Source organism: Saccopteryx bilineata, chromosome 1, assembly GCF_036850765.1.
Source record: "Saccopteryx bilineata isolate mSacBil1 chromosome 1, mSacBil1_pri_phased_curated, whole genome shotgun sequence".
In the NCBI taxonomy this organism is placed as follows: Eukaryota; Metazoa; Chordata; class Mammalia; order Chiroptera; family Emballonuridae; genus Saccopteryx; species Saccopteryx bilineata.
In genome coordinates this window covers 307068729-307093932 of record NC_089490.1, presented here as the reverse complement: position 1 = coordinate 307093932, position 25204 = coordinate 307068729, and the positions used below count along the sequence as shown (strand labels likewise).

At 41.0% G+C, this 25204-nt stretch overlaps 1 protein-coding gene across 4 annotated transcripts in view; it reads right to left on the bottom strand.

The window, feature by feature from the left end:
- The window catches only part of CBL (Cbl proto-oncogene), a 139814-nt gene that overhangs the window by 80375 nt on the left and 34235 nt on the right, over positions 1-25204 (bottom strand). The window contains exon 2 of one of the 4 annotated variants that reach the window (XM_066246737.1): positions 21080-21327. The exons of 1 other annotated variant lie outside the window; for it this stretch is intronic. In XM_066246737.1, the coding sequence (XP_066102834.1) occupies positions 21080-21327 (248 nt within the window). Of the gene's footprint in view, positions 1-20444; positions 20533-21046; positions 21328-25204 lie in introns of those variants that run through there. 2 more of the 4 variants (XM_066246760.1, XM_066246753.1) reach the window with 2 other exon arrangements.

Genomic DNA, 25204 nt, shown 5'->3' with positions numbered 1-25204 from the left:
TAGGAGACTAGCTTAAAAAAAGGCTCAAAAGTGATAAAAAGCAAGGACCTACAACCAAGATAACTCTACCCAACAAAATTATAATTTAGAATTGAAGGACAGATAAAAACCTTCTCAGACCAGAAAAAGATAAAGGAGTTAGTTCATCATCACCAAACCAGTATTATATGAAATGACATAGGGTCTTCTGTAAGATGATGAAGGAAAAAAAGATATCAAAAACATGAACAATAAAATGGCAATAAATACATACCTATCAACAACTGAATCTCCCCCTGACCAGGAACTCCATTGGTTAGAACATTGGTAGTCAATCTGGTCCCTACCGCCCACTAGTGGGCATTCCAGCTTTCATGGTGGGTGGTAACAGAGCAACCAAAGTATAAATAAAAAGATAGATTTAATTATAGTAAGTTGTTTTATAAAGATTTATTCTGCCAAATATAGCAAAAATCTGACATAAAGTACTTGGTAAGTAATTATTATTATATGCTTTAACTTGCTGTAACTCTGCTTTATAAATTTTATAAAGTAAAGTTACTGCCCTACTTTATAAATCACCATTACTGTAGAACTGGTGGGCAGTTAGAAAATTTTACTACTAACAGAGATACAAAAGTGGGTGGTAGGTATAAAAAGGTTGACTGCCCCTGGGTTAGAGTGTCATCCTTATACACCAAGGATGGGGGCCTGACCAGGTGGTGGTGCAGTGGATCGAGAGTTGGACTGGGATGTTGGAGGAACCAGGTTTGAAACTCCAAGGTCGCCAGCTTGAGCGCGAGCTCATGTGGTTTGAGCAAAGCTCACCAGCTTGAGCCCAAGGTCACTGGCTTGAGCAAGGGATCACTCGGTCTGCTGTAGCCCCCAAATCGAGGCATATGAGAAAAAAAGCAATGAACAACTAAGGTGCTGCAATGAAGAATTGATGCTTCTCATCTCTCTCCTTTCCTGTCTGTCTGTCCCTCTGTCTGTCTCTATCACTGTCACCAAAAAAAAAAAAAAAAAGCTCTGGCACTTTCTGGCATTTACTAGCTACATGATTCAACATTTACAAAGTGAAAAAAACCTGTCCTTACATAAAACCAGAAGCCAAAGGCCAAGTTAATTTTGGTTGGCAATAACTATACAAGTCCTGGCAGATAGAAAGTACTCAATTAATATGTGTGGTGAGGTAGGGAGTGGGGAAGACTAGACTAAGTTTTGCAAATTTCAACCACACAAAAAGCACATAATAAATATTAAATGCATCTGAATTTGGAAAAAATCCCAAATTAAATTTTAGACTGAGACTTCTACTTTCAGCCAAGACAGACCTACAGGGACTAACTTTATCCTCCAACCTTAAAGAATTAAAAAAACTGGACAAAATACATAAAATAATGGTTTACAGACATTGGCCATTAGGCAGCAGAGGACCTTCATCTCTGAGAGGGAAAACAAATGAGGCAGACCCTATGGCTGGTTAAACTTCCTTCCTGGAGAGCTTCCTGGCCTCAGCACTGAGGGGGGAATCTGAGCAGTCTGAGTTGAGGAGATGGAATTTAAAGTGTGGGGAAACCATGGCAGTTGGAGTTCTCAGTGTAGATTATAAGAAAGGAAAGAGCTCCATAGAGAGAGTAAGTTCTGGAGAGCTACAAAGGGGACCTTCTAAGTCTTCATGTGAGCACAAATCAGCACAGGAAAAAAATACCCGAGGCTGGGTAAAGAACCACGGGAAAGGCCTGGAGTTCCTTTCATTCTCTAGTTCTCACACATAGAAGAGTAGAAGGAAAAAATGGGCTTGGAGAATAATTAGTCCTAGATTAAAGCTCTTCTTAACCTCACGAAGTTTAAAAGAATCAAACTATACCAAGTTACTTTGTTCTGTGTCCCAGAACAAAAGCTCAAAAATATTTATGAGAATACAAAGGCCCTGGCTGGTGGCTCAGTGAACAGAACGTCAGCCTGGCATAGTCCCGGGTTCGATTCCTGATCAGGGCACACAGGAGAAGTGAGCATTGGCTTCTCTCCCCCATCACTCTCTCTCTTCTCTCCTTCTTCTCTTCCCACAGCCAGTGGTTTGATTGGTTTGAGCAAGGCCCCAAGTGCTGAGGATAGCTGGGTTGGTCCCAGTGCATCAGCCTCAGATGCTAAAAATAGCTCAGTACTTGGGCATCGGCCCAGACAAGGGTTTCCAGGTGGATCCTGGTCAGGGTGCATGCAGGAGTCTGTCTCACTATCTCCTCTCCTCTCACTTTAAAAAGAGAGAGAGAGAGAGAGAGAGAGAGAACACCAAAATACTGTGCCTTGACTGGTGACACAGCAGATAGAGCATCAGCCCAGACTGCTGAGGTCTCTAGCTGGATCCCAAGGGTGATCATTCAACCCCAAGGTCATAGATTCAAGCCATGGACAGGGTTCCATCCCAAAGGCACTGACTCAACCCCAGTTCAGGGCACATAGCAGAAGCAATCAATGGCATAACTAAGAACAACAAACTGATGCTTGCTTTTCTAACTCTCCCCCTTCCTCCCTTCCTCTCTCTGACACACACACACAAAAAAAGTATCCAGCACCTAACAAGGTAAAATTAACAGTTTGGCATCTAATCAAAAATTGCCAAGCATTCAATGAAGCAAGAAAACATGAGTCTTAGTGAGAATAAAAATAAATCAAGCCTGACCAGGCGGTGGCGCAGTGGATAGAGCGTCGGACTGGGATGCCGAGGACCCAGGTTCAAGACCCCACGGTTGCCAGCGCTTGAGCACGGGCTCATCTGGCTTGAGCAAAAAGCTCACCAGCTTGGACACAGGGTCGCTGGCTCGAGCGAGGGGTTACTCGGTCTGCTGAAGGCCCGCGGTCAAGGCACATATGAGAGAGCAATCAATGAACAACGAAGGTGTCGCAATGAAAGACTGATGATTGATGCTTCTCATCTCTCTCCGTTCCTGTCTGTCTGTCCCTATCTATCCCTCTCTCTGACTCTCTCTCTCTGTCCCTGTAAAGAAAAATAAAAATAAATCAATAGAATTAAATCGGCCAACAACAGAAGCGACAGAATTAACTAATAAGGTTAGGGCCCTGGACAGTTGGCTCAGTGGTAGAAATGTCAGCCCAGCGTGTAGAAGTCCCAGGTTCGATCTCCAGTCAGGGCACACAGGAAAAGCGACCATCTGCTTCTCCACCCTTCTTTCTTCCTCTCTCTCCCTCTCTCTCTTTCCCTCTCCCCCTCTCTTCCTCTCCCACAGCCATAGCTCAAATGGTTCAAGCAAAAGATGGCTCTATGGCCTTACCTCAGGTGCTGAAATAGCTCAGTTGCCAAGAAACAGAGCAGCAGCCCCACATGGGCTGAGTATTGCCCTATAGGGGGCTTGCTGGGTAGATCCTGGTGGAGGGCATGCGGAAATCTGCCTCCCTGCCTCCCTGCCTCCCCGCCTCTCAATTAAAAAATATTAACTAACAAGGTCATCAAAATAGTTTTTATAATTATATTCCATATGTACAAAAAGGTAGACAAACACTTGCACATGTTAAGTACATGGAAGACAAAAAATCCAAATCCAGCTTCCAGAGATGAAATGGAAGGGATTCAAAGCAGATTAAATAAATACTGTACTGCAAAAGAAAAGATTTTTTTTCTTTTTTTCGTATTTTTCTGAAGCTGGAAATGGGGAGAGACAGTCAAACAGACTCCCGCATGCGCCCGACCAGGATCCACCCGGCATGCCCACCAGGGGCGATGCTCTGCCCCTCCGGGGCGTCGCTCTGCCGTGACCAGAGCCACTCTAGCACCTGGGGCAGAGGCCAAGGAGCCATCCCCAGCGACCGGGTCCTCTTTGCTCCAATGGAGCCTCGGCTGCAGGAGGGGAAGAGAGAGACAGAGAGGAAGGAGGGGGTGGGGGGGTGGAGAAGCAAATGGTCGCTTCTCCTGTGTGCCCTGGCCGGGAATCAAACCCGGGTCCCCCGCACACCAGGCCAACGCTCTACCGCTGAGCCAACCGGCCAGGGCCAAAAGAAAAGATTAATTAACGTGAAAAAGAGTAATAGCAACTACCCAAAATAAAACATTGGGAAAAGTGAATAGAGCATCAGAGACCACTGAAACAACATCAAGTGGCCAAATATATGAATGGAATTCCCTGAAGGAGAGGAGAAAAAGGAACAAAAAAATGTTTTGAAGACACCATAAAATAAAAATTTCCCAAATTTGATGAAAATTAAATAAATTTTAAACTGAAAAAGTACAGAGCAAATTATGATCTTCTCATACCTCCTTCCCAAGGCCACAGAATACATTTCTGTTCCAAACTGGAAACTTTCACTGAACCCCTCAACACAGAAATCTAATAGCTAAAACCTATCCATACGATCCAATATTTCACTAAAATTTATTTACCAGCCTTAATATTCTATTCCTTTGAAATGTATAATGGTTCAACTGGAGAAAAAGACAGGATTAGCCTGCTTTGCTCCAGAATTATAAAAAGTATTGAAACAGTATAACATAATGAAAAGCTTACTCTTTAAAAGATTAGAAGGTACTGCAACAAAATGACAGCCGCATCAACCACTTCCTTTCACAACTTTCTCAATTCCTGTCATGTGACATAGCGTTTTAAAACTGTATCTATTAATACAGAGATTCTCAAAGGTAAAACCCTTTCCTGGGGTCTGCAATGTTAAAATTATTTCCATAACAATACAGACACCACATGATTTGTCTTTTCCATTGTGATGATATTTACATTGATTGCATAAAGCAGCATGGGTGAGACTGCTGGTGGCTCAACATGAATCAAGACAATAGTATTAAACTATACATGTAGACCTCACAACCTGCAATAAAATCAAAATGCTAGTTTCACTTAATGTCCTTGATGAAGCAGGAAAGAGCACTAATTTTATGTATATTAAATCTGAAGTGTTCAGGATTCTGTACAGCAAAATGAGTACACAAAGACTCTGTTGTAACGATGTCTTCAGAAAGAGCACTTGTGCAATGTTTAAATTGTTAGATGAAGTAGCCTCTTTTTTCATAAGACTGTCTTTTTTTTGCTCCTGACTATGGCGCAGTGGATAGAACATCAGACTGGAATGCAGATGACCCAGGTCCGAATCCCCGAGGTCGCCGGCTTGAGTGCAAGCTCATCTGGCTTAAGCATGGGCTCATCAGCTTGAGCACAGGGTCGCTGGCTTGAGTGTGGGATCACAGACATGACCCCATGGTCACTGGCTTGAGCCCAAAGGTCACTAGCTTAATTAAGTCCAAGGTCTCTGGCTTGAGCAAGGGGTCACTCACTCTGCTGTAGCCCTCCTCCTCCTCCTCCACCACCACCACCACCACCCCCCACCCACCCCTACCCCCTGGTCAAGGCACATAAAAAAGTAATCTTAGCAAACTAAGGAGCCACAGCTAAGGAGCTGCAATGAAGAATTAATAATTCTCATCTCTTTCCCTTCCAGCCTGTCTGTCCCTATCTGTCCCTCTCTCTCTCTTGCTAACAAACAAAAACAAAAACAAAAAAATCTTTTTTTGTAAACCATTTTAACCATTTAAGTTTATAATTCGGTAGCATTAAGTATATTCACTATGTTGTGTAGCTATCATCACTAACCATTTCCAGAATTTTTCATTGTCTCAAACAGAATTAGCAGTAGTAACTACCTCTTTTCTCTACACCCAGCCCCCAGTAACCTCTATGGTACTTTCCTTTTTTTTTTTTTAATCAGACTTGGTAGAAACATTTGTATTTTATCATTTTTATTTATTTTATTTATTTTTTATTCATTTTAGAGAGGAGAGAGAGAGAAAAGGGGGAGGAGCAGAATGCATCAACTCCCATATGTACCTTGACCAGGGCAAGTCCAGGGTTTCGAACCAGCAACCTCAGTGTTCCATGTCGAGACTTTATCCACTGTGCCACCATAGGTCAGGCTATGGTACTTTCTGTCTCTATGAATTATCCTATCCTACATACCTCATATAAGTGAAACCATACAATAATTTGTTCTTTTGTTCTACTGGTTTATTTCAATCAGTAGCATAATGTTTATAAGGTTCATCCATGTGGTAGCATGTATCAGAATATCTTTCCTTTTTATAGCTGGACAATATCACATTGTATGTAACAGGCCACCTTCCGTTAATACATTCATCTCTTGAGGGACATATGAGTGGTTTCTACCTTTTGGCTATTGTGAATAAAGCTGCTATGAACATGCATGTACAAATATCTGTTGAAGTCACTTCTGTTAATTCTTTTGGGTAAATACCCAGAGAATTGTTAGATTATATGATCATCCTATTTTCAACTTTTTGAGGAACCGTCAAGCTGTTTTACAGTGATTACACCATTTTTACATCATCACCAGCAATGCACATGGGTTCCGATGTCTCCACATCTTTGTCAACACATTAGTTTCCCCCTTTTTTTTTAAGTGAGAGGAGGGGAGACAGAGACAGACTCCCTCATGTGCCGCAACTGGGAATCACTCAGCAAGCCCCCTACTGGTGATGCTCTGCCCATCTAGGGCCATTGCTCAGCAATCGAGCTATTTTTTAGCTCCTGAGGTGGAGGCTCCACAGAGCCATTCTCAGCACCTAAGGCCAACTCACTCAAACAATCGAGCCATGGCTGTGGAAGGAGGAAAGAGAGAGGTGCTTATTGGCTAATTGGTTACCTTCTTTGAAAAAAAGTGTATTCCTTTTTTTTTTTTTTGAGAAAGAGAAGCAGAGAGAGAAACAGGAACATTAAGCTGCTCCTGTAAGTGCCCTGACCAGGGAATCAAACCAGCTACCTCTGTGCTACAAGATGATACTCCAGGGCTATCCAACTAGGGCTTAATTTTTATTGATTTTTAGAGAGACAGAGAGAGGAAGGGAGAACGGAGGGGCTAGGGAAGTATTCATTTGTTGTTCCACTCAATCGTGTATTCCTTGGTTGCTTCCCGTGTGTACCCTGACCAGGGATCGAACCCGTGACCTTGTCATTTCGGGACAATGCTTTTAAGCAACTGAGCTAACCAGCTAGGGCCAGGTTCCTCTTTATTGTTGAGTTGAAGCAGTTATTTATTCTGGATTTTAATCCCTTATCAGATATGTGTTTGCAATTATTTCCTCCCAACGTGTGGCTTATGTGCTCACTCCCTTGTCGTCTTTTGATACATAATGTTTTAAATTTTAATTAAGTCCAATTGACCTGTTTTTATTTTTTGTCTATAATTTGTCATACTCAAGAAATTATTGCCTAATCTGAGCTCAAGATTTTCACCTGTTTACTTCTAAGAGTTTTATGCTTTAGCTCTTAAATTTAGGTCTTTGACTATTTTGCACTAATTTTTATATATGCTCCAAGTAAGTGTCCAACTTCATTTTTTTTTTAATTTTATTTATTCATTTTTAGAGAGGAGAGAGAGAGGGAGAGAGAGGAGAGAGAGACAGAGAGAAGGGGGAGGAGCTGGAAGCATCAACTCCCATATGTGCCTTGACCAGGCAAGCCCAGGGTTTCGAACCGGCGACCTCAGCATTTCCAGGTCGACGCTTTATCCACTGCGCCACCACAGGTCAGGCCAACTTCATTTTTTTTGCATGTGGATATCCAGTTTCCCAGAACCATAAGTTGAAAGACATTACCCCTTTGAATGTACTTGGCATTCTTGTTAAAAATTAATTAACCTTATGTGTGAGGGTTTATTTCAGGGTTCTCTATTCTACTTCATTGGTGTTTGTGTGTGTGTGTGTCTCCTTATGCCAGTACCAAACCATCTTGATTACTGTGGCTTTGTAGCAAAGCTCTGAAATCAAGACTGTGAGTCCTCCAATTCTGTTCTTCTTCAAGATTGTTTTGGCTATTTGAAGTTCCTTCAGATTATAAATTTTAGGACAGCTAGTTAATTTCTGCAAAAAGGGAAGCTGGAAATTTGTAGGAATTGCATTGGACCTATAGGTCAATTTGGAGAGAATTGCCATCTTAACAATACTAAGTCTTTCAGCCGATGAACATGGAATGTCATTCATTCCTTGTTTAAATTTATTCCTATTTTATTTTTTATGATGGTATTATAAATAGAATTTTCTTTATTTCATTTTTGAACAGTTTGCTGCTGGTGTATAGAATACAAGTGATTTTTATATATTAATTGTGTATCCTGCAGCTTTCCAGAACTCATTTATTAATTCTAGTAGATTTTTAGTGGGTTCCCTAGGATTTTCCACAAACAAGATCATGTCATGTGCTAATAGAGAGTTTTACTTCTTTCTTTCTTTTTTTTTTTTTAAATATTACGTATGTTTTGTTTTGTTTTTAATTTTTTTATTTATTTATTCATTTTTTAGGAAGGAGAGAGAGAGAAGGGGGGGAGGCGCAGGAAGCATCAACTCCCATATGTGCCTTGACAAGGCAAGCCCAGGGTTTCGAACTAGCGACCTCAGCATTTCCAGGTCGACGCTTTATCCACTGCGCCACGACAGGTCAGGCGTTTTACTTCTTTCTTTCCTTTGTGGACACATTTATTTCTGTATCCTGACTAATTACTCTGGCTGGAAGCTCCCATGATGAATAAAACCTATGTTGAATAGAAGTGGGGAGAACAGATATCCTTGGTGTTGTTGTTCCTGGTATTAGGAGGAAAGTTTTCAGTCTTTTATCACTGAGTGTGATGTTAGCTGTGGGATTTTCATATATGGCATGGAACACCATTTTTACTTAAAAGAATGGCTAATAGCCTGACCAGGCAGTGGCACAGTGGATAGAGCATTGGACTAGGACGCAGATGACCCAGGTTCAAAACTCCGAGGTCGCCAGCTTGAGTGTGGGCTCACCTGGCTTGAGCACAGGTTTACCAGCTTGAGTGCAGGATCACAGACATGACCCCATGGTCGCTGGCTTGAGCCCAAAGGTCACTGGCTTGAGCAAGGGGTCATCACTCTGCTGTAGCCCCCTGGTCAAAGCACATTATGAGAAATCAATCAATAAACAACTAAGGTGCCGCAATGAAGAATTGATGTTTCTCATCTCTCTCCCTTCCTGTCTGTCTGTCCCTGTCTCTCTCACTCTCTGTCTCTGTCACTCATATACACAAAAAGGAATGGCTAATAGACAAAGTGTGGTTACTCAGACTTGGGTACTTGGCAGACAGTTTCTCCAAAATGAATGAAGTGACCTGTCACTTTAAGGAAAACAACTGATAGTTTTTGTTGCCAGTGATAACACTTGAGCTTTTAAGTAAAAGTTAAAATTTTGGAAAACTTCCATCCATCACCATGAGCTAAATAACTTCTCAATAAAACTTTTCTAATGAGATTTAATTAATGAATGTTATGTATAATTATGTCCTTATACTTAAAAAATCTACATAATCTAGCCTAATCTGTGGTGGCACAGAAGCATTCACCTGGAATGTTGACATTACCGGTTCAAAACCTTGGGCTTGCCTGGTCAAGGCATATACAACAATCAGCAAACAAGCAATGAACAACTAAAGTGAAGCAACTATATTTCTCATTCTACTCCTTCCATGAATTCAATAAATAAAATCTTTAAAAATATATATATTAAAAAAATTTGGATCCCATCTTTCCCCCGTTTGTGTGGCATCCCACAGCACTATCTACCCAGTCGCTCAAACCAGAAACCTATCCAATCAATTAGCAAGTCATATTCCCTGATTTGAAAATGCATCAAGAACTGTCTGCTTTTTTCCATCTCTATTACCATATTTTGGTTTAAGTCATCACCATTACTTTCCTGGACAGAAAAGATATAGCAGCGTGGTGCTGCCCATTTCCCATCATGAGAAAGCATTCCTAATCTAAGCAGGAATCTTTTTCCACCAAAGCCAAAGTTTTCAACACAAAAATCCAAGCTGTCATTATCTACCAAAAGGATTTGCACACTTATTGAAATCTATTTTGAGGCTGCTAGGGAAAGACTATAGCAGTACAATCACTTCTGTCTTGTTTGTGAAACAGCCCTGTTCCACTACAGAATAATTTTAAAACCAACAGAATACTGGTTCTTGAGGTTTTGTTTTGGAAACTAATGGAAAAGGAGAACATAAGGTTGGAAGTCATGAAAGAGACTATGTTTGTCTTACTGACTACTCTATCAATTCTAGAGCAGTGCCTACCACAGAGAAATACTAATAGTTTTAAAGAATGATTAGCACATTAGCTTTTAGCTATTTCTGAACTATTCTTAGCTGAATACAACAAAACCAAATCTTGATCTTTTCAGTTTAAAAATCCCTCTAGGCCCTGGCCGGTTGGCTCAGTGGTAGAGCGTCGGCCTGGCGTGTAGAAGTCCCAGGTTCGATTCCCGGCCAGGGCACACAGGAGAAGCGCCCATTTGCTTCTCCACCCCTCCCCCTCTCCTTCCTCTCTGTCTCTCTCTTCCCCTCCCGCAGCCGAGGTTCCATTGGAGCAAAGATGACCCGGGCGCTGGGGATGGCTCCTTGGCCTCTGCCCCAGGTGCTAGAGTGGCTCTGGTCACGGCAGAGCGACGCCCCGGAGGGGCAGAGCATCGCCCCCTGGTGGGCGTGCCGGGTGGATCCTAGTCGGGCGCATGCGGGAGTCTGTCTGACTGTCTCTCCCGGTTTCTAGCTTCAGAAAAATACAAAAAATATATATATATCCCTCTAGAAGGTGATATAGTTACAATAGAAAGTTTAATTTTACTTTCAAAATAAATAGGATAATATGTTTTAAAATTAATTGCACTGTACAACCCCACTCAGTTTCTACTATATTGCCCTGTGTGCAAGAAAACAGATGCAAAATCCAGAGTTTAAGAAAAAAAGGTACAGTGAGCATCGAACTGGGACACAGAGGACCCAGGTTCAAAATCCCGAGGTCACTGGCTTGAGTGCAGGCTCATCTGGCTTGAGCATGGGATCATCAGCTTGAGTGCAGAGTTGCTTGCTTGAGTGTGTGATCATAAACATGACCCCATTATCACTGGCTTGAGCCCAAAGGCCTCTGGCTTGAAGCCCAAGGTCGCTGGGTTGAGCCGAAGGTTGCTGGCTTGAGCAAGGGGTCACTCGCTCTGCTGTAGCCCCCCAGTCAAGGCACTTATGAGAAAGCAATCAATGAACAACTAAGGAGCCGTAACAAAAAGCCACAATGAAGAACTGATGCTTCTCATCTCTCTCCCTTCCTGTCTGTCTGTCCCTATCTGTCCCTCTCTCTCTGTCACAAAAAAAGGGGTAAAAAAGCAACTTAATTTTTACTTATTCATTTTTTATAAAACCTGAGAAAAATTAGGGCAAATTTATCATTAGAGAAATTAATTCATCTAATATCCTCTCTAAATTAAAGACAGGAAGCAACTATTCAATGTACTGAAAAATACAATTATGTATACTCTTCTAGAGAATATTTAAGTAATTAGTTCCTTAATATCTAGCCTGGAAACAAATTCCCTTATGTACATGGCTTTAGAGAAACAGATATGTCCCCAAATCACAAGAGATTCATCCAGAGTTGACACCTGGCCTATGATGGATTAATTACAGCACTTAGCATTTCTTTCCAAGATTGACTGCACCAGGGATAATTAATTACTTGGTCTATACCAAGCCAAGGTCAAAACTGGAACTAAGACACAGACATTCTGCTATATTGGAAATCTATAAGATATAAATCCTGAATGTAGTTGAGGCCAGATTTTCCTGTAATTTAGACATTAATTTGCACTGAGAGAACATATATAAGAGTCCTGGCAGCATTTTCAATGCCGGTTTCAGTTTTTACTGGGGCTTACCTATATTCTTGCCCTGTCCCAACTTAAGATATTCACCTTTTCTAGAATTTTACATATCCACAAATTTTTCTCTCCAAAGAAGAAAAACTAGGAAACAAAATGTCAAAGTCCTGAATAATACCCTTTCTACAGGTCCAACCCAATTCCTATCAAAATTCCAGCTGCCCTTTTTGTACAAATTAACAAACTGATCCTAAAATTCATAAAGAATCTCAAGGAACCTCAAATAGTCAAAACAATCCTGGAGAAAAAAAATTGGAAGACTCACATTTTTTTATTTCAAAGCTTTTACTACAAAGCCACAGTAATATCAAGATGGTGTGGTACTGGCATAAGGACAGATAAATATATATCAGATACCAATGGAACAGAATAGAGAGCCTGGAAATAAACCCTCACTCACATGGGTCAGTTAATTTTTCAACAAGAATGTTGGGAACATTCGAAAGGGAAAAGACAGTCTTTTCAACCTATGGTATGGAGAAAATTGGATATTCACATGCAAAAGAAATTAAGACTCTCACTGAATACCATATATTGCATTAAAAAATGATCATGGCATCATCTTTTTTTTTTTTTTTTTTTGTATTTTTCTGAAGCTGGAAACAGGGAGAGACAGTCAGACAGACTCCCGCATGCGCCCGACCGGGATCCACCCGGCACGCCCACCAGGGGGCGATGCTCTGCCCCTCTGGGGGGGTCGCTCTGCCACGACCAGAGCCACTCTAGTGCCTGGGGCAGAGGCCAAGGAGCCATCCCCAGCACCCGGGCCATCTTTGCTCCAATGGAGCCTCGGCTGCGGGAGGGGAAGAGAGAGACAGAGAGGAAGGAGGGGGGGGGTGGAGAAGCAAATGGGCGCTTCTCCTATGTGCCCTGGCTGGGAATCGAACCCGGGTCCCCCACACGCCAGGCCGACGCTCTACCGCTGAGCCAACCGGCCAGGGCCTGGCATCATCTTCTTGACCTTGGATTAGCCAACAGTTTCTTAGCTATGACATCAAAAGCACAAGTAATCAAAGAAAAACTATTGGACTTAATCAAAATTAAAAACTTTTTGTGCTTCAGCCTAATCCATGGTGGCACAGTGGATAAAGCATCAACCTAGAATGCTTATGAGGTCACCAGTTTGAAACCACAGGCTTTCCAAGTCAAGGGACATAAAAGAAGCAACTACAATGAGTTAATGCTGCCCACTTCTCCCTCACCCTTTCTCTCCTTCTCTCTCTCTCCTCTGTCTAAAATAAATAAATAATTTTTAGAAAAAGTTTCTGCTTCAAGTGATACTACCAAGAAAGAGAAAAGACCCACAAAATGGTAGTAAAGTTTTTAACATCATATATCTGAGCCTGGTCTGTGGAAGCGCAGTGAATAAAGCATTAACCAGAAATGCAAAGGTCACCAGTTCAAGGCCCTGGGCCTGCTGGTAAAGACATGTATGACAAGCAATCAATGAACAACTAAAGTGAAGCATCTATGAATTGATACTTTTTGTTCCACCCTCCCCCTTCGCTTTCCTCCCTCTGTAAAATCAATAAATAAAATCTTTAAAAAATAAAATAAAATCATATATCTGGTAAGAGTCTAGTATCCAGATTATGTAAAGAACATTTACAGCTCAACCATAAAAAGACAAATAACCCAATTCGAAAGTGGACAAAGGATCTGAATAGATATTTCTCCAAAGAAGATATTTAAATGGCCAATAAACACATGAAAAGATTCTCAAGATACCCATTAGGGAAATGAAAAAACCACAATGAGATACCTACTTCATACCTAGCAGGGTAGCTATAATAAAGAAAAAATAAATAATAACAGTGTTGGTAAGAAATTGGAACCCTCACACATTGCTTGGAGAATGTAAAACGGTACAGCTGCTACGAAAAACAATTTGATGGTTCCTCAAAAACTTAAACATAAAATGATCATATGATTCAGCAATTCCACTCCCAGGTATATACCCAAGAGAACTGAAAACATACATACACACAAAATTTTGTACACAAATGTTCAGGGTAGCATTACTCATAATATCAAAACTGAGAATAACACAAATGTCCATATTTGAAATGTAGCATGTAGTACAGTATATACCCATACATGAAATATCACTTAGCCACAAAAAGGAATGAAGTACTTACTGACCGTGCTATTCATGAATCATGGATAAACTGTAAAAACATACTAAGTGAAAGAAGCCAGACAAGAAGGGCTAATGGTACATGATTCTACTTATATAAGTTTTTAGAACAGGCAAGTCAACAGAAACAGAAAGTAGATATTAATGATTATCAAGGGGGTGGGGGAAGAAGTGAGGAATGGGGAAGGACTGCTAATGAGTACAGGCTTTCTTTTGGGGGTGATGAAATGTTCTGAAATTAGACAGTGCTTACAGTTGCACAACTTTGTAAACTCACTAAAAGCCAGGGTACTGTATACTTTACAGGGGTAAATTTTATGGCATTTGAACTGTATCTCAATTTTAAAAACTCAACAGGAAAAAAAACCTCTCTTATTCAACATAATTCTGGAAATTTTGGCCAGAGCAATTAGGCAAGACAAAGAAATAAAAGGCATCCATATTGGGAAAGTAAAAGTAAAGGTATCGCCTGACCAGGTGGTGGTGCAGTGGATAGAGCATCGGACTGGGATGCGGAAGGACCCAGGTTCGAGACCCCGAGGTCGCCAGCTTGAGCGATGGCTCATGTGGTTTGAGCAAAGCTCACCAGCTTGGACCCAAGGTCGCTGGCTCCAGCAAGGGGTTACTCTGTCTGCTGAAGGCCCGTGGTCAAGGCACATATGAGAAAGCAATCAATGAACAACTAAGAAGTCACAACGAAAAACTAATAATTGATGCTTCTCATCTCTCTCCATTCCTGTCTGTCTGTCCCTGTCTATCTCTGCCTCTGTAAAAATAAATAAATAAATAAAAATTAGTGTTTAAAAAAAAAAAAAAAAAAGTAAAGGTATCACTTTTTGCAGATAACATGATCCTGTATAAAGAAAACCCTAAAGACTCCATGGAAAACCTATTAGAAACAATAAACCAATACAGTCAAGTCACAGAATATAAAATCAATATACAAAATTCTACAGCATTCCTATATGCCAAATATGAAACTTCAGAAAATGAACTTTAAAAAAATTCCTTTTGCAAAAGCAACAAAAAATAAATAAACACCTAGGAATAAACCTAACAAAGGATGTGAAGGACCTATATACCAAAAACTACAAAGCATTATTGAAAGAAATTTAAAAAAACACAATGAAATGAAAAAACATTACCTGTTCATGGATGGGAAGAATCAACATAGTTAAAATGACCATAATACCCAAAGCAATAAATATTTTAATGCAATCACCATTAAATCCCAATGTTACTTTTTAAAGAAATAGAACAAAAATCACCAGGTTTATATGGAACCATAAAAAACCTCAAATAGCCAGAACAATCCTGAAAAGAAAGAATGACGCCAGAGGTATCACACTACCTGACTTCAAATTGTACTAGAGCCACGATAATCAAAACAGCATGGTATGGGCAAACAGACATAAAGACCATGAAACAGAATAGAGAGCCCAGAAATAAAACCACATACATATGGATAAATAATCTTCAACAAAGGAGCCAAAAACACAATGGAGAAAAGAAATGGTGCTGGGAGCATTGGAAAGACACATGCAAAAGAATGAAACTTGACTAATTTGTCCCCTGCACAAAAATGAATTCAAAATGGATCAAAGACCTAAATATAAGATCTGAAACAATAAATTCCATAGAAGAAAACACAGGTACTAAATTTATGGACCTTGGCAGTAAAGAACATTTTATGAATTTGATCCCAAAGGCAAGGGGAGTAAAGGCAAAAATAAATGAATGGGACTATAGAGTCCAGTGTGAGGAAGTCCTGTGTTCAATTCCCGGCCAGGGCACACAGAGAAGCGCCCATTTGCTTCTCTACCCTTCACTCTCTCCTTTCTCTATATCTCTCTCTTCCCCTCCCATTGGAGCAAAATTGGCCCGACTCCATTGGAGCAAAGTTGGCCCGAGCATTGAGGATGGCTCCATAACCTCTTCCTCAGGTGCTAGAATGGCTCTGGCTGCAACGGAGCAATGCCCCAGATGGGCAGATGCCTCCTAGTGGGCTTGCTGGGTGGATCCCGGTCGGGCACGTGCAGGAGTCTGTATCTCTGCCTCCCTGCTTCTCACTTTGAAAAAAAAAATTTATGGGACTATTTCAAACTAAAAAGCTTCTGCACAGCAAAAGAAACCAACAACAAAACAAAAAGGCTGCCAAACCAAATGGAAGATGATATTTACCAACAACAGCTCTGATAAGGCATTAATATCTAAAATATATAAAGAACTCACAAAGCTCAGCAACAAACAAGCAAACAGTCCAATAAAAATGGGGAGAGGACTTGAACAGATATTTCTCCCAAGAAGACATACAAGTGGCCAACAGATACATGAAAAGATGCTATTCTTCACTAGCAATTAGAGAAATGCAATCAAAACTACAATGAAACCACCTCACACCTGTTAGATTAGTTGTTATCAACAAGACAGATAATAACACGTGTTGGAGAGGCTATGGGAAAAACTGAATCCTCCTTCACTGTTGGTGGGAATGTAAACTGGTACAGCCATTATGAAAGAAAGTATGGTGGTTCCTCTAAAAATTAAGAATAGAACTACCGCCCTGGCCAGTTGGCTCAGCGGTAGAGCGTCGGCCTAGCGTGCGGAGGACCCGGGTTCGATTCCCGGCCAGGGCACATAGGAGAAGCGCCCATTTGCTTCTCTACCCCTCCGCTGCGCTTTCCTCTCTCTCTCTTCCCCTCCCGCAGCCGAGGCTCCATTGGAGCAAAGATGGCCCGGGCACTGGGGATGGCTCTGTGGCCTCTGCCTCAGGCGCTAGAGTGGCTCTGGTCGCAATATGGCGACGCCCAGGATGGGCAGAGCATCGCCCCCTGGTGGGCAGAGCATCGCCCCTGGTGGGCGTGCCGGGTGGATCCCAGTCGGGCGCATGCGGGAGTCTGTCTGACTGTCTCTCCCTGTTTCCAGCTTCAGAAAAATGAAAAAAAAAAAAAAAAAAAGAATAGAACTACCATATGACCCAGCAATCCCTCTACTTGGTATCTACTCAAAAAACTCAAAAACATTGGTATGCCTGTGTACCCCCCATATTTACTGCAGCATTGTTCACAGTGGCCAAGACATTAAAACAACTAAAGTGTCCCTCAATAGAGGTCTGGATAAAGAAGATGTGGTACATATGTACAATGGAATACTACTCAGCTATAAGAAATGATGACACATTGTCATTTACAACAACATGGATGAACCTTGAAAACATTATACTAAGTGAAATAAGTAAGAAAAAACTAAGAACTATTTGATTTCACACATAGCTGGGATACAAAACTGAGACTCATGTAGATAGAGAAAAGTGAAGTGGTTTCCAGGGGGAAGGAGTTGGGGGAAAAGGGAGTAAGGAGGGACAAATATACAGTGACGGAAAACGATCTGACTTTGGGTGATGGGCACACAACACAAACAACAGTTCAAATGCTATAAAATATACTGCTCACAAAAATTAGGGGATATTTCAAAATGAATATGAAGCAATAAAATATCCCCTAATTTTTGTGAGCAGTATATTTACCTGAAACCTATATACTCTTATTGAACAATGTCACCCCATTAAATTTAATTTTCTAAATAAAAAAATTTTAAAAGCTTCTAAGCAACCAAAATACATTATCACAAAGATCATACAGTAAAAGCCATATATTTTACCTTTATTAAAAAAAATCTGACCTGACCAGGCAGTGGTATAGTGGATAGAGCATCAGACTGGGATGCAAAGGACACAGGTTCAAAACCCCGAGGTCACCAGCTTGAGCATGGGCTCACCAGCTTGAACTCAGTGTCTCTGGCTTGAGCATGGGATCATAGACATGACCCCATGGTCACTGGTTTGAGCCCAAGGTCATTGGCTTGAGCAAGGGGTCAAGGCACATATGCGAAAGCAGTCAGTGAACAACTAAGGTGCCATAATGAAGAGCTGATGCTTCTCATCTCCTTTCCTGTCTGCCTGTCCCTATCTGTCCTCTCTGTCTCTGTCACCAAAAAAAAAAAAAAAAAATCTGATTCTCACCTGAAATTTATTTATTCTCACTTTACATATAATTTATATAAACCTGGTTTTGTGGTATAAAACCCCATTGTAGATTAAAAGCTTTATATCAAGGAAGTAAAACTGATGCAGAACACAGACAGCCATATTGACAGTAAGATTTGGGGGGGGGGGAATGGAGGGAGGGGGGAGGGGGAGGGAATACAAAGAAAACTGGATAGAGGGTGACGGAGGATGATCTCTCTTTGGGTGATGGGTATGCAACAGAACTAGATGACAAAATAAGCTGGAAATGTCTTCTTTGAATATATGTACCCTGATTTATTGATGTCACCCCATTTAAATAAAAATTTATTTATAGCCCTGGCCGGTTGGCTCAGCGGTAGAGCGTCGGCCTAGCGTGCGGAGGACCCGGGTTCGATTCCCGGCCAGGGCACATAGGAGAAGCGCCGATTTGCTTCTCCACCCCTCCGCCGCGCCTTCCTCTCTGTCTCTCTCTTCCCCTCCCGCAGCCAAGGCTCCATTGGAGCAAAGATGGCCCGGGCGCTGGGGATGGCTCTGTGGCCTCTGCCCCAGGCGCTAGAATGGCTCTGGTCGCAACATGGCGACACCCAGGAGGGTCGCAACATGGCGACGCCCAGGATGGGCAGAGCATCGCCCCCTGGTGGGCAGAGCGTCGCCCCCTGGTGGGCGTGCCGGGTGGATCCCGGTCGGGCGCATGCGGGAGTCTGACTATCTCTCCCTGTTTCCAGCTTCAGAAAAATGCAAAAAAAAAAAAAAAAATTTATTTATATAAAAAAAAAAGATTTTTTTTGATTGTTTGTTTTTGTATTTTTCTGAAGTTGGAAACGGGAAGGCAGTCAGACTCCCGCATGTGCCCCACCAGGATCCCGGCATGCCCACCAGGGGGTGATGCTCCGCCCATCTGGGGTGTTACTCTGCTGCGACCAGAGCCATTCTAGCGCCTGAGGCAGAGGCCATGGAGCCATCCTCAGTGCCCAGGCCAACCCTACTCCAATGGAGCCTCAGCTGCAGGAGGGGAAGAGAGAGACAGAGAGGAAGAAGAGGGGGAGGGGTGGAGAAGCAGATGGGCACTTCTCCTGTGTGCCCTGGCCGGGAATCGAACCCGGGACTCCCACACGCCAGGCCGACGCTCTACCATTGACAGTAAGATTTTAAGAAAGGCAAAAGAGATCTCGCAAGTATAGTATAAAGCCAATTAGTAAGGGCAGATTGGTCTTCATTAGTTCCTGGCAGTATCACTGACACACAGGCAGACACAATAATCTATGTTTATAGTAATGAAAATAATGATAATAATTAAGATAATAAAAGCTAACCCATTTGTCACTTTCAACATGCTAATCACTGTTCTAAGTACTAAACATTTAGCTACTCGTTTAATAACTCCTAAAATCATACAAAGAAAGTAATATTTTTTTTCTTTTCTTTTCTTTTTTTTTTAAAGAAGATACGCTTTTTTTTTTGTATTTTTCTGAAGTTGGAAACGGGGAGGCAGTCAGACAGATTCCCACATGCGCCCGACCGGATCCACCCAGCATGCCCACCAGGGGGCGATGCTCTGACCATCTGGGGCATCACTCTGTTGCAACCAGAGCCATTCTAGCGCCTGAGGCAGAGGCCACAGAGCCATCCTCAGCACCCGGGCCAATTTTGCTCCAATGGAGCCTTGGCTACGGGAGGGGAAGAGAGAGACAGAGAGGAAGGAGAGGGGGAGGGGTGGAGAAGCAGATGGGCGCTTCTCCTGTGTGCCCTGGCCGGGAATTGAACCCAGGACTCCTGCACGCCAGGCCAACGTTCTACCACTGAGACAACCGGCAAGGGCCCAAAGAAAATAATATTATAATTTCATTTTACAGATGAAAAACTGAGGGATCACATATCTAAGTAAATAGAAGAGCTAAGCTTCAAACTCAGGTGGTAGGCTTCAGAGTCCATCCTCTTAACCAGTATACTATACTGCCTCTAAGTAATGAACTGTCAGTCATGAAAAAAAAAAACTTAAAACAATGTTCAGTATGCTCCAAGACCAGAAAATCTGTAATTTTTATTTCACTATAAAAATCCTCTTTTAGAAAAAACTGTCCTATGGCAGCCTATTATCTACAAGAAAAGGTCTGAAAGTCAAAGAACAGCCTTTACAATTTAACTCCAACCTTGTATTTTCCCCTAATTCAAGTAACTCCTTAAGAATAATTTATTACCTAAAAAGTTCTAGTGGAATTTATATTTTTCACTTGTTTTATATGAGTTAATATTTCCAGTTGGATAAAAACCAAATACAACTATTCCCATATATACAATCACCCTATACTACTCTCCCAGCATGTAACTTCCAACAACCAAGCTAAAAACATACTATGGCAAATACAGTTTTTAGTAAAAAATACATAGTGATCCCTCAAATATTTATGGAATTAACTCCATTTCCCAATATCTATTGTAGCTGAATAGTCACATTACCTATAAAAGAATTGTCATTCACTATGCTTTATTTTTAAAAATCATCTAAAAAATAAAAATAAAAATAAAAATCAGGCCTGACCTGTGGTGGCACAGTGGATGAAGTGTCGACCTGGAACACTGAGGTTGCTGGTTCGAAACCCTGCACTTGTCTGGTCAAGTCACATATGGGAGTTGATGCTTCCTGCTCCTCCCCCCCTTTCTCTCTCTCTCTCTCTCTCTCTCTCTCTCTCATTCTCTCTCATTCTCTCTCCTCTCTAAAATGAATAAATAAATAAAAATTTAAAATAAAATAAAAATCAATTTAAAATAGTTATCTAAACTATTGGCTTACTTTTTCTTCCTATTATCTCATACTTATAATTTACTTAATATGCTACAGCTCTGACAAAATCTGAGCTTAACCCCAACCTTTCTTACAAACTCTCACCTATTCACAAATTTTCTTGAGCTTCAGGGTCTCTAAAGGACCTACTCCCTCCAACTCATCTTTGTGACTAATATGTCACTGACTTTTCATAGGTAAACAAACACACTGAAGCTAGGGACAGCTCAATATCCTCCAAGGCAACCTTTTATACACAGCACACCTTTAAATCAAATATCAACTTTGCATTCTTGTTGACATAAAATTAAAACCAACTCAACTACTTCTATGTGTTACCCATTTGAGCAGTCACAGACCTGAATAAATATTTGTGTAGTATTCGCCATTACCTAGGCTGAGAATTCTCCTCATACATTCTTTCTTTCCCTTCCTTGAAGAGGCTTATGGTCTGCTTAGTTTTCTTCATCAAATTCTCCATGAATACCCTAAAATACTCATTTTCTCCAAGTGTCTCCATCTTCCCCTCATATCTTGACAAGATAGTGCGAAGATGCTGGTAGGTATCTGGCAGCAGGTCTAAGATATAAGGTGGGCTATTCTTTAGCGCCAGCTTTGGGTTCTGACACAACCGCACCACCTGAAACAAATGGAAAAGAAGGGCTATTACTTGGAGGACCTTAAGGATAATTTACTTTTTTAAGTTTAGAAAGTTATAAAATATGTGCTTTTACAGTAATGTGAAAAATGGATGAGACTATAAGAAATGATCCATAACGCCACTGCCCACAGGCAATCATTTTACATTTTTCAGTGGTCCTCCTAGAAGGATGGGCTCTTAAAACCAGATGGGAGACTAATGATTCAGACAACACATAATAGACTGAACAATTGAGGCAGGAAGGCAGGGGAAGGTGGGGGAACATCCACACAAATGCCTAAAAAATGCTAGATGAAATACAGCAAATTCATTTTAAACACATGGCTTACTCGATGATGAATAAGAAAATTCTCAAGGGCAGAAACAAAGAAGATAGCTGCCCAGGTAAAACTTGGTAATGTAGGGGGACATGGACTTTTAACCACTAGGGCACAGGAGAAGCAAAGCCTTGGTCCCAGCAAAGCATGGAGTTGATTGAGATACCTTTCCTTCTAATATAAATATAAATACAGTACAGATTTTGCCTGATAATTCTTCTGTGTGTGTGTGTCTCAGAGATAGAGAGAGGGACAGATAGGGACAGACAGACAGGAAGGGAGAGTGATGAGAAGCATCAATTCTTCACTGCAGCACCTTAGTTATTCATTGATTGCTCTCTCATATGTGCCTTTATTATATCTAATAAAAAATGTGTAAGACTTTCATAAAGAAAATTCCAAAACTTTACTTAATAACATAAAAGGCAGATTAATGGAGAACTCTATGATGTTTAAGAATAAAATGATTCAATGTAAAAATTTCAGTTCTCCAATTAGTTTATAAATTCAGTGCAATTCCTATCAAAATCCCAATAAGCTTAAATATGGAACTTAACACGTTAATCCTACATAGAAAAAAGAGATCAAAACCAACCAAACCCATTTTGAAAAATCACAAAGTAGACAGTATTTACCCAATGTGTTATCAAGACTTAGATTTTATCATTAAAATAGTGCAATGTTGACCAAAGACAGTAAATAGCCAAATTGAACAGATGAGATCCCAAACACACTCATTCATGTATGGAATATCAGTATCAGAAGTGGCATAACAAATCAAAGTTCAAAAGAAAAAACTACAGGCAAATTGGTTTTCCATATGAAAGAAAATAAAACTAGGTCCCTCATATATTATATGAAAATTAATTTCAGGCAAATTAATGGTCTCTCTGTGAGGTGAAAAACTTTAAAGTTCTTAATCTTTTTAAATTTTTAGAGAAAGGAGACAAGGGAGAGAGGGAGAGATGGAAAGAGAGAAAGAAAGAAACACTGATGCATTGTTCCACTCATTCACGCATTCATTGGTTGACTCCTGTGTGTGCCCTGACTGGGGATCAAACCTGCAACCTTGGTGTATCAGGACGATACTCTACCCAGACAGGGCCTTTAAAGTTTTTAGAAAAAAACACAAAACTATTTGAACTTTTATGACCTCAGAGAATAACTAATTTTAAGTGCAAAGACTGATTAAGTTTGACAACACTAATATTTTAAAGTTATTATAACTCATAAGAAGGACTGTTGAACTGCATGGTATCTATTCATTTGAAAATATCAAATACGGCCTTGGCCAGTGGCTCAGTGGATAGAGCGTCAGCCCAGCATATGTACAGCCCAGCATCCCAGGTTTGATTCCTAGTCAGGGCACACATAAGTGACCATCTGCTTCTCTCCCCCACCTATCTCCCTTCTTCTCCCATAGTCAGGGCTCATTTGGAGTGTATCAGCCCCGGGCACTGAGGATGGCTCCATAGAGCCTCAGCCTCAGGCACTAAAGTAGCTTGGTTGCGTGCATGGCTCCAGACTGGGCACATGTGAGAGTCTGTCTTTCTCCCCTCCTCTCACTTGGAAAAGGAAAAAAAAAAACAACTAAACTAACTTTGCTCTGATCTTACATACATTGCTTGCTCAACCTATAATATGCAGTCAGTAAATGTTGTTACTGACAACGAATTAAAAAATATATTGCCCCCCCATAACATACCACATTTACACAATCACAATAAGTTAAAAAATGTCTCCAAAATCCTTAATTAGCATTTCAAAACATTACCATGTACCTCCCAGGAATGTTATTTATATATGTCACCTCAGATTGTGACCTTGTGCCTGACCTGTGGTGGTGCAATGAGTGAAGCCTTGTCGATCTGGAATGCTGAGGTCACCGGTTCAAAACCCTGGGCTTGCCTAGTCAAGGCACATATGGGAGTTGGATGTGTTCTGCTCCTCCCCCTTTCTCTCTCTCTCTGTCTCCTCTCTCTAAAAAAAAATGAATAAAATCTAAAAAAAAAAAGAATGTGACCTTGTAAAAGATCATTTGTAGATTAAGTGCTTTTCTCAAGATCTTTTTGAGATGAATCATTGTGTAATCAGAAAAAAATCAGCATTCCACTAACAACTCTGAATCTTTAATACTAACAAAGACAATAAAGAAAATATATAGGCAGACCTACTCTTTTGAAATGCAAGTCTTCTGGAAAGAAAAAAATGTCCTAAATATAACTATAACCTCCAGGAAAAAAGTTTCCAAAAGGTTCTGTGAATAGTTCATGTCAATTGTTAACAAATATCAAAGGTCAAAACAGCCTGCCTTTGTTAGTAAATTTTAAATTAGCAGTCATAGTTAACTAAAGGACAAATGCACACCCTGAGCTTAAAAAATATTCTGAAAGATAAAATACAGTATTTTCCTGCCTAGTCCGTCCTCTATTTGGCCAACTTTATCTTGCTTTCCAAGTCTTGCAATAGCAAAAATCGCTGCCTTTTGTTTACTTCTGCTGTACATTTACAGCATCACTCAGAATGTCAAAAAGAAAATGTGCATAGCACTAGGAAACCAGCAGTATCCTTGTACAGCTGCCATATACTCCATTCACAATAGCTCTCTTGCTAGCCTCGCTCCTCTTTCTTTCTGCCAAGGCTCAATGGTCAAGAGAAAAAAAATTGGAAAGTGTTATGATCACAATAAAGAGAAATAAAAATTATGCTTGGGCCTGACCTATAGTGGCACAGTGGATCAAGTGTCAACTTGAAACGCCAAGATCGCCAGTTTGAAACCCTGGGCTTGCCCAGTCAAGGCACATATGGGAGTTGACACTTCCTGCTCCTCCCCCTTCTATTCTCTTACTCTCTCTCTAAAAATGAATAAATAAAAATCTAAAAAAAATAAAAATAAGTAAAAATAAAAATTATGCTTGGAAATTGCCAAATTTTTAAAAAGAAAAAAGAAGCTACAGAGAACAGTGCCTAAGCCTAATTCTACTCTGAACACGTTTTCTAACATAAAGAAACCTGCATTTTTAACTTTCTCTCCTTTCATACAGCACAAGAAACCTGCATTTCTAATTAAGCAGAAAACTATAAGCATAAAGGATTATGAATGACTATTTTTTATCTCTATAGACCTCAACTTATTCATAGAAGCATTTTTCATATCAAACTTTTTTATATGTTAAAACATGATTAAAATAAACATCATGCGCCCAGGCTGGTTGGCTCAGCAGTAGAGCATCAGCCCAGGTTGTGGAGATCCCGGGTTTAATTACTGGTCAGGGAACACTGGAGAAGTGGACATCTGCTTCTCCACTCCTCCCCCTTCTCTCTCGCGCTCTCTCTGTCTCTCTCTTACTCTCTCCCCCCCCCCCTCTCTCCCTCTCACAGTTATGGTTCTAATGGCTCAAGCAAGTTGGCCCGAGGCGGAGGATGTCTCCACGGCTTCGCCTCAGGTGCTAAAATAGCTCAGTTGCTGAGCAATGAAGCAATGCCCTAGATGGGCAGAGAATCACCCCATAGAGGGCTTGCCAGGTGGATCTGGGCTG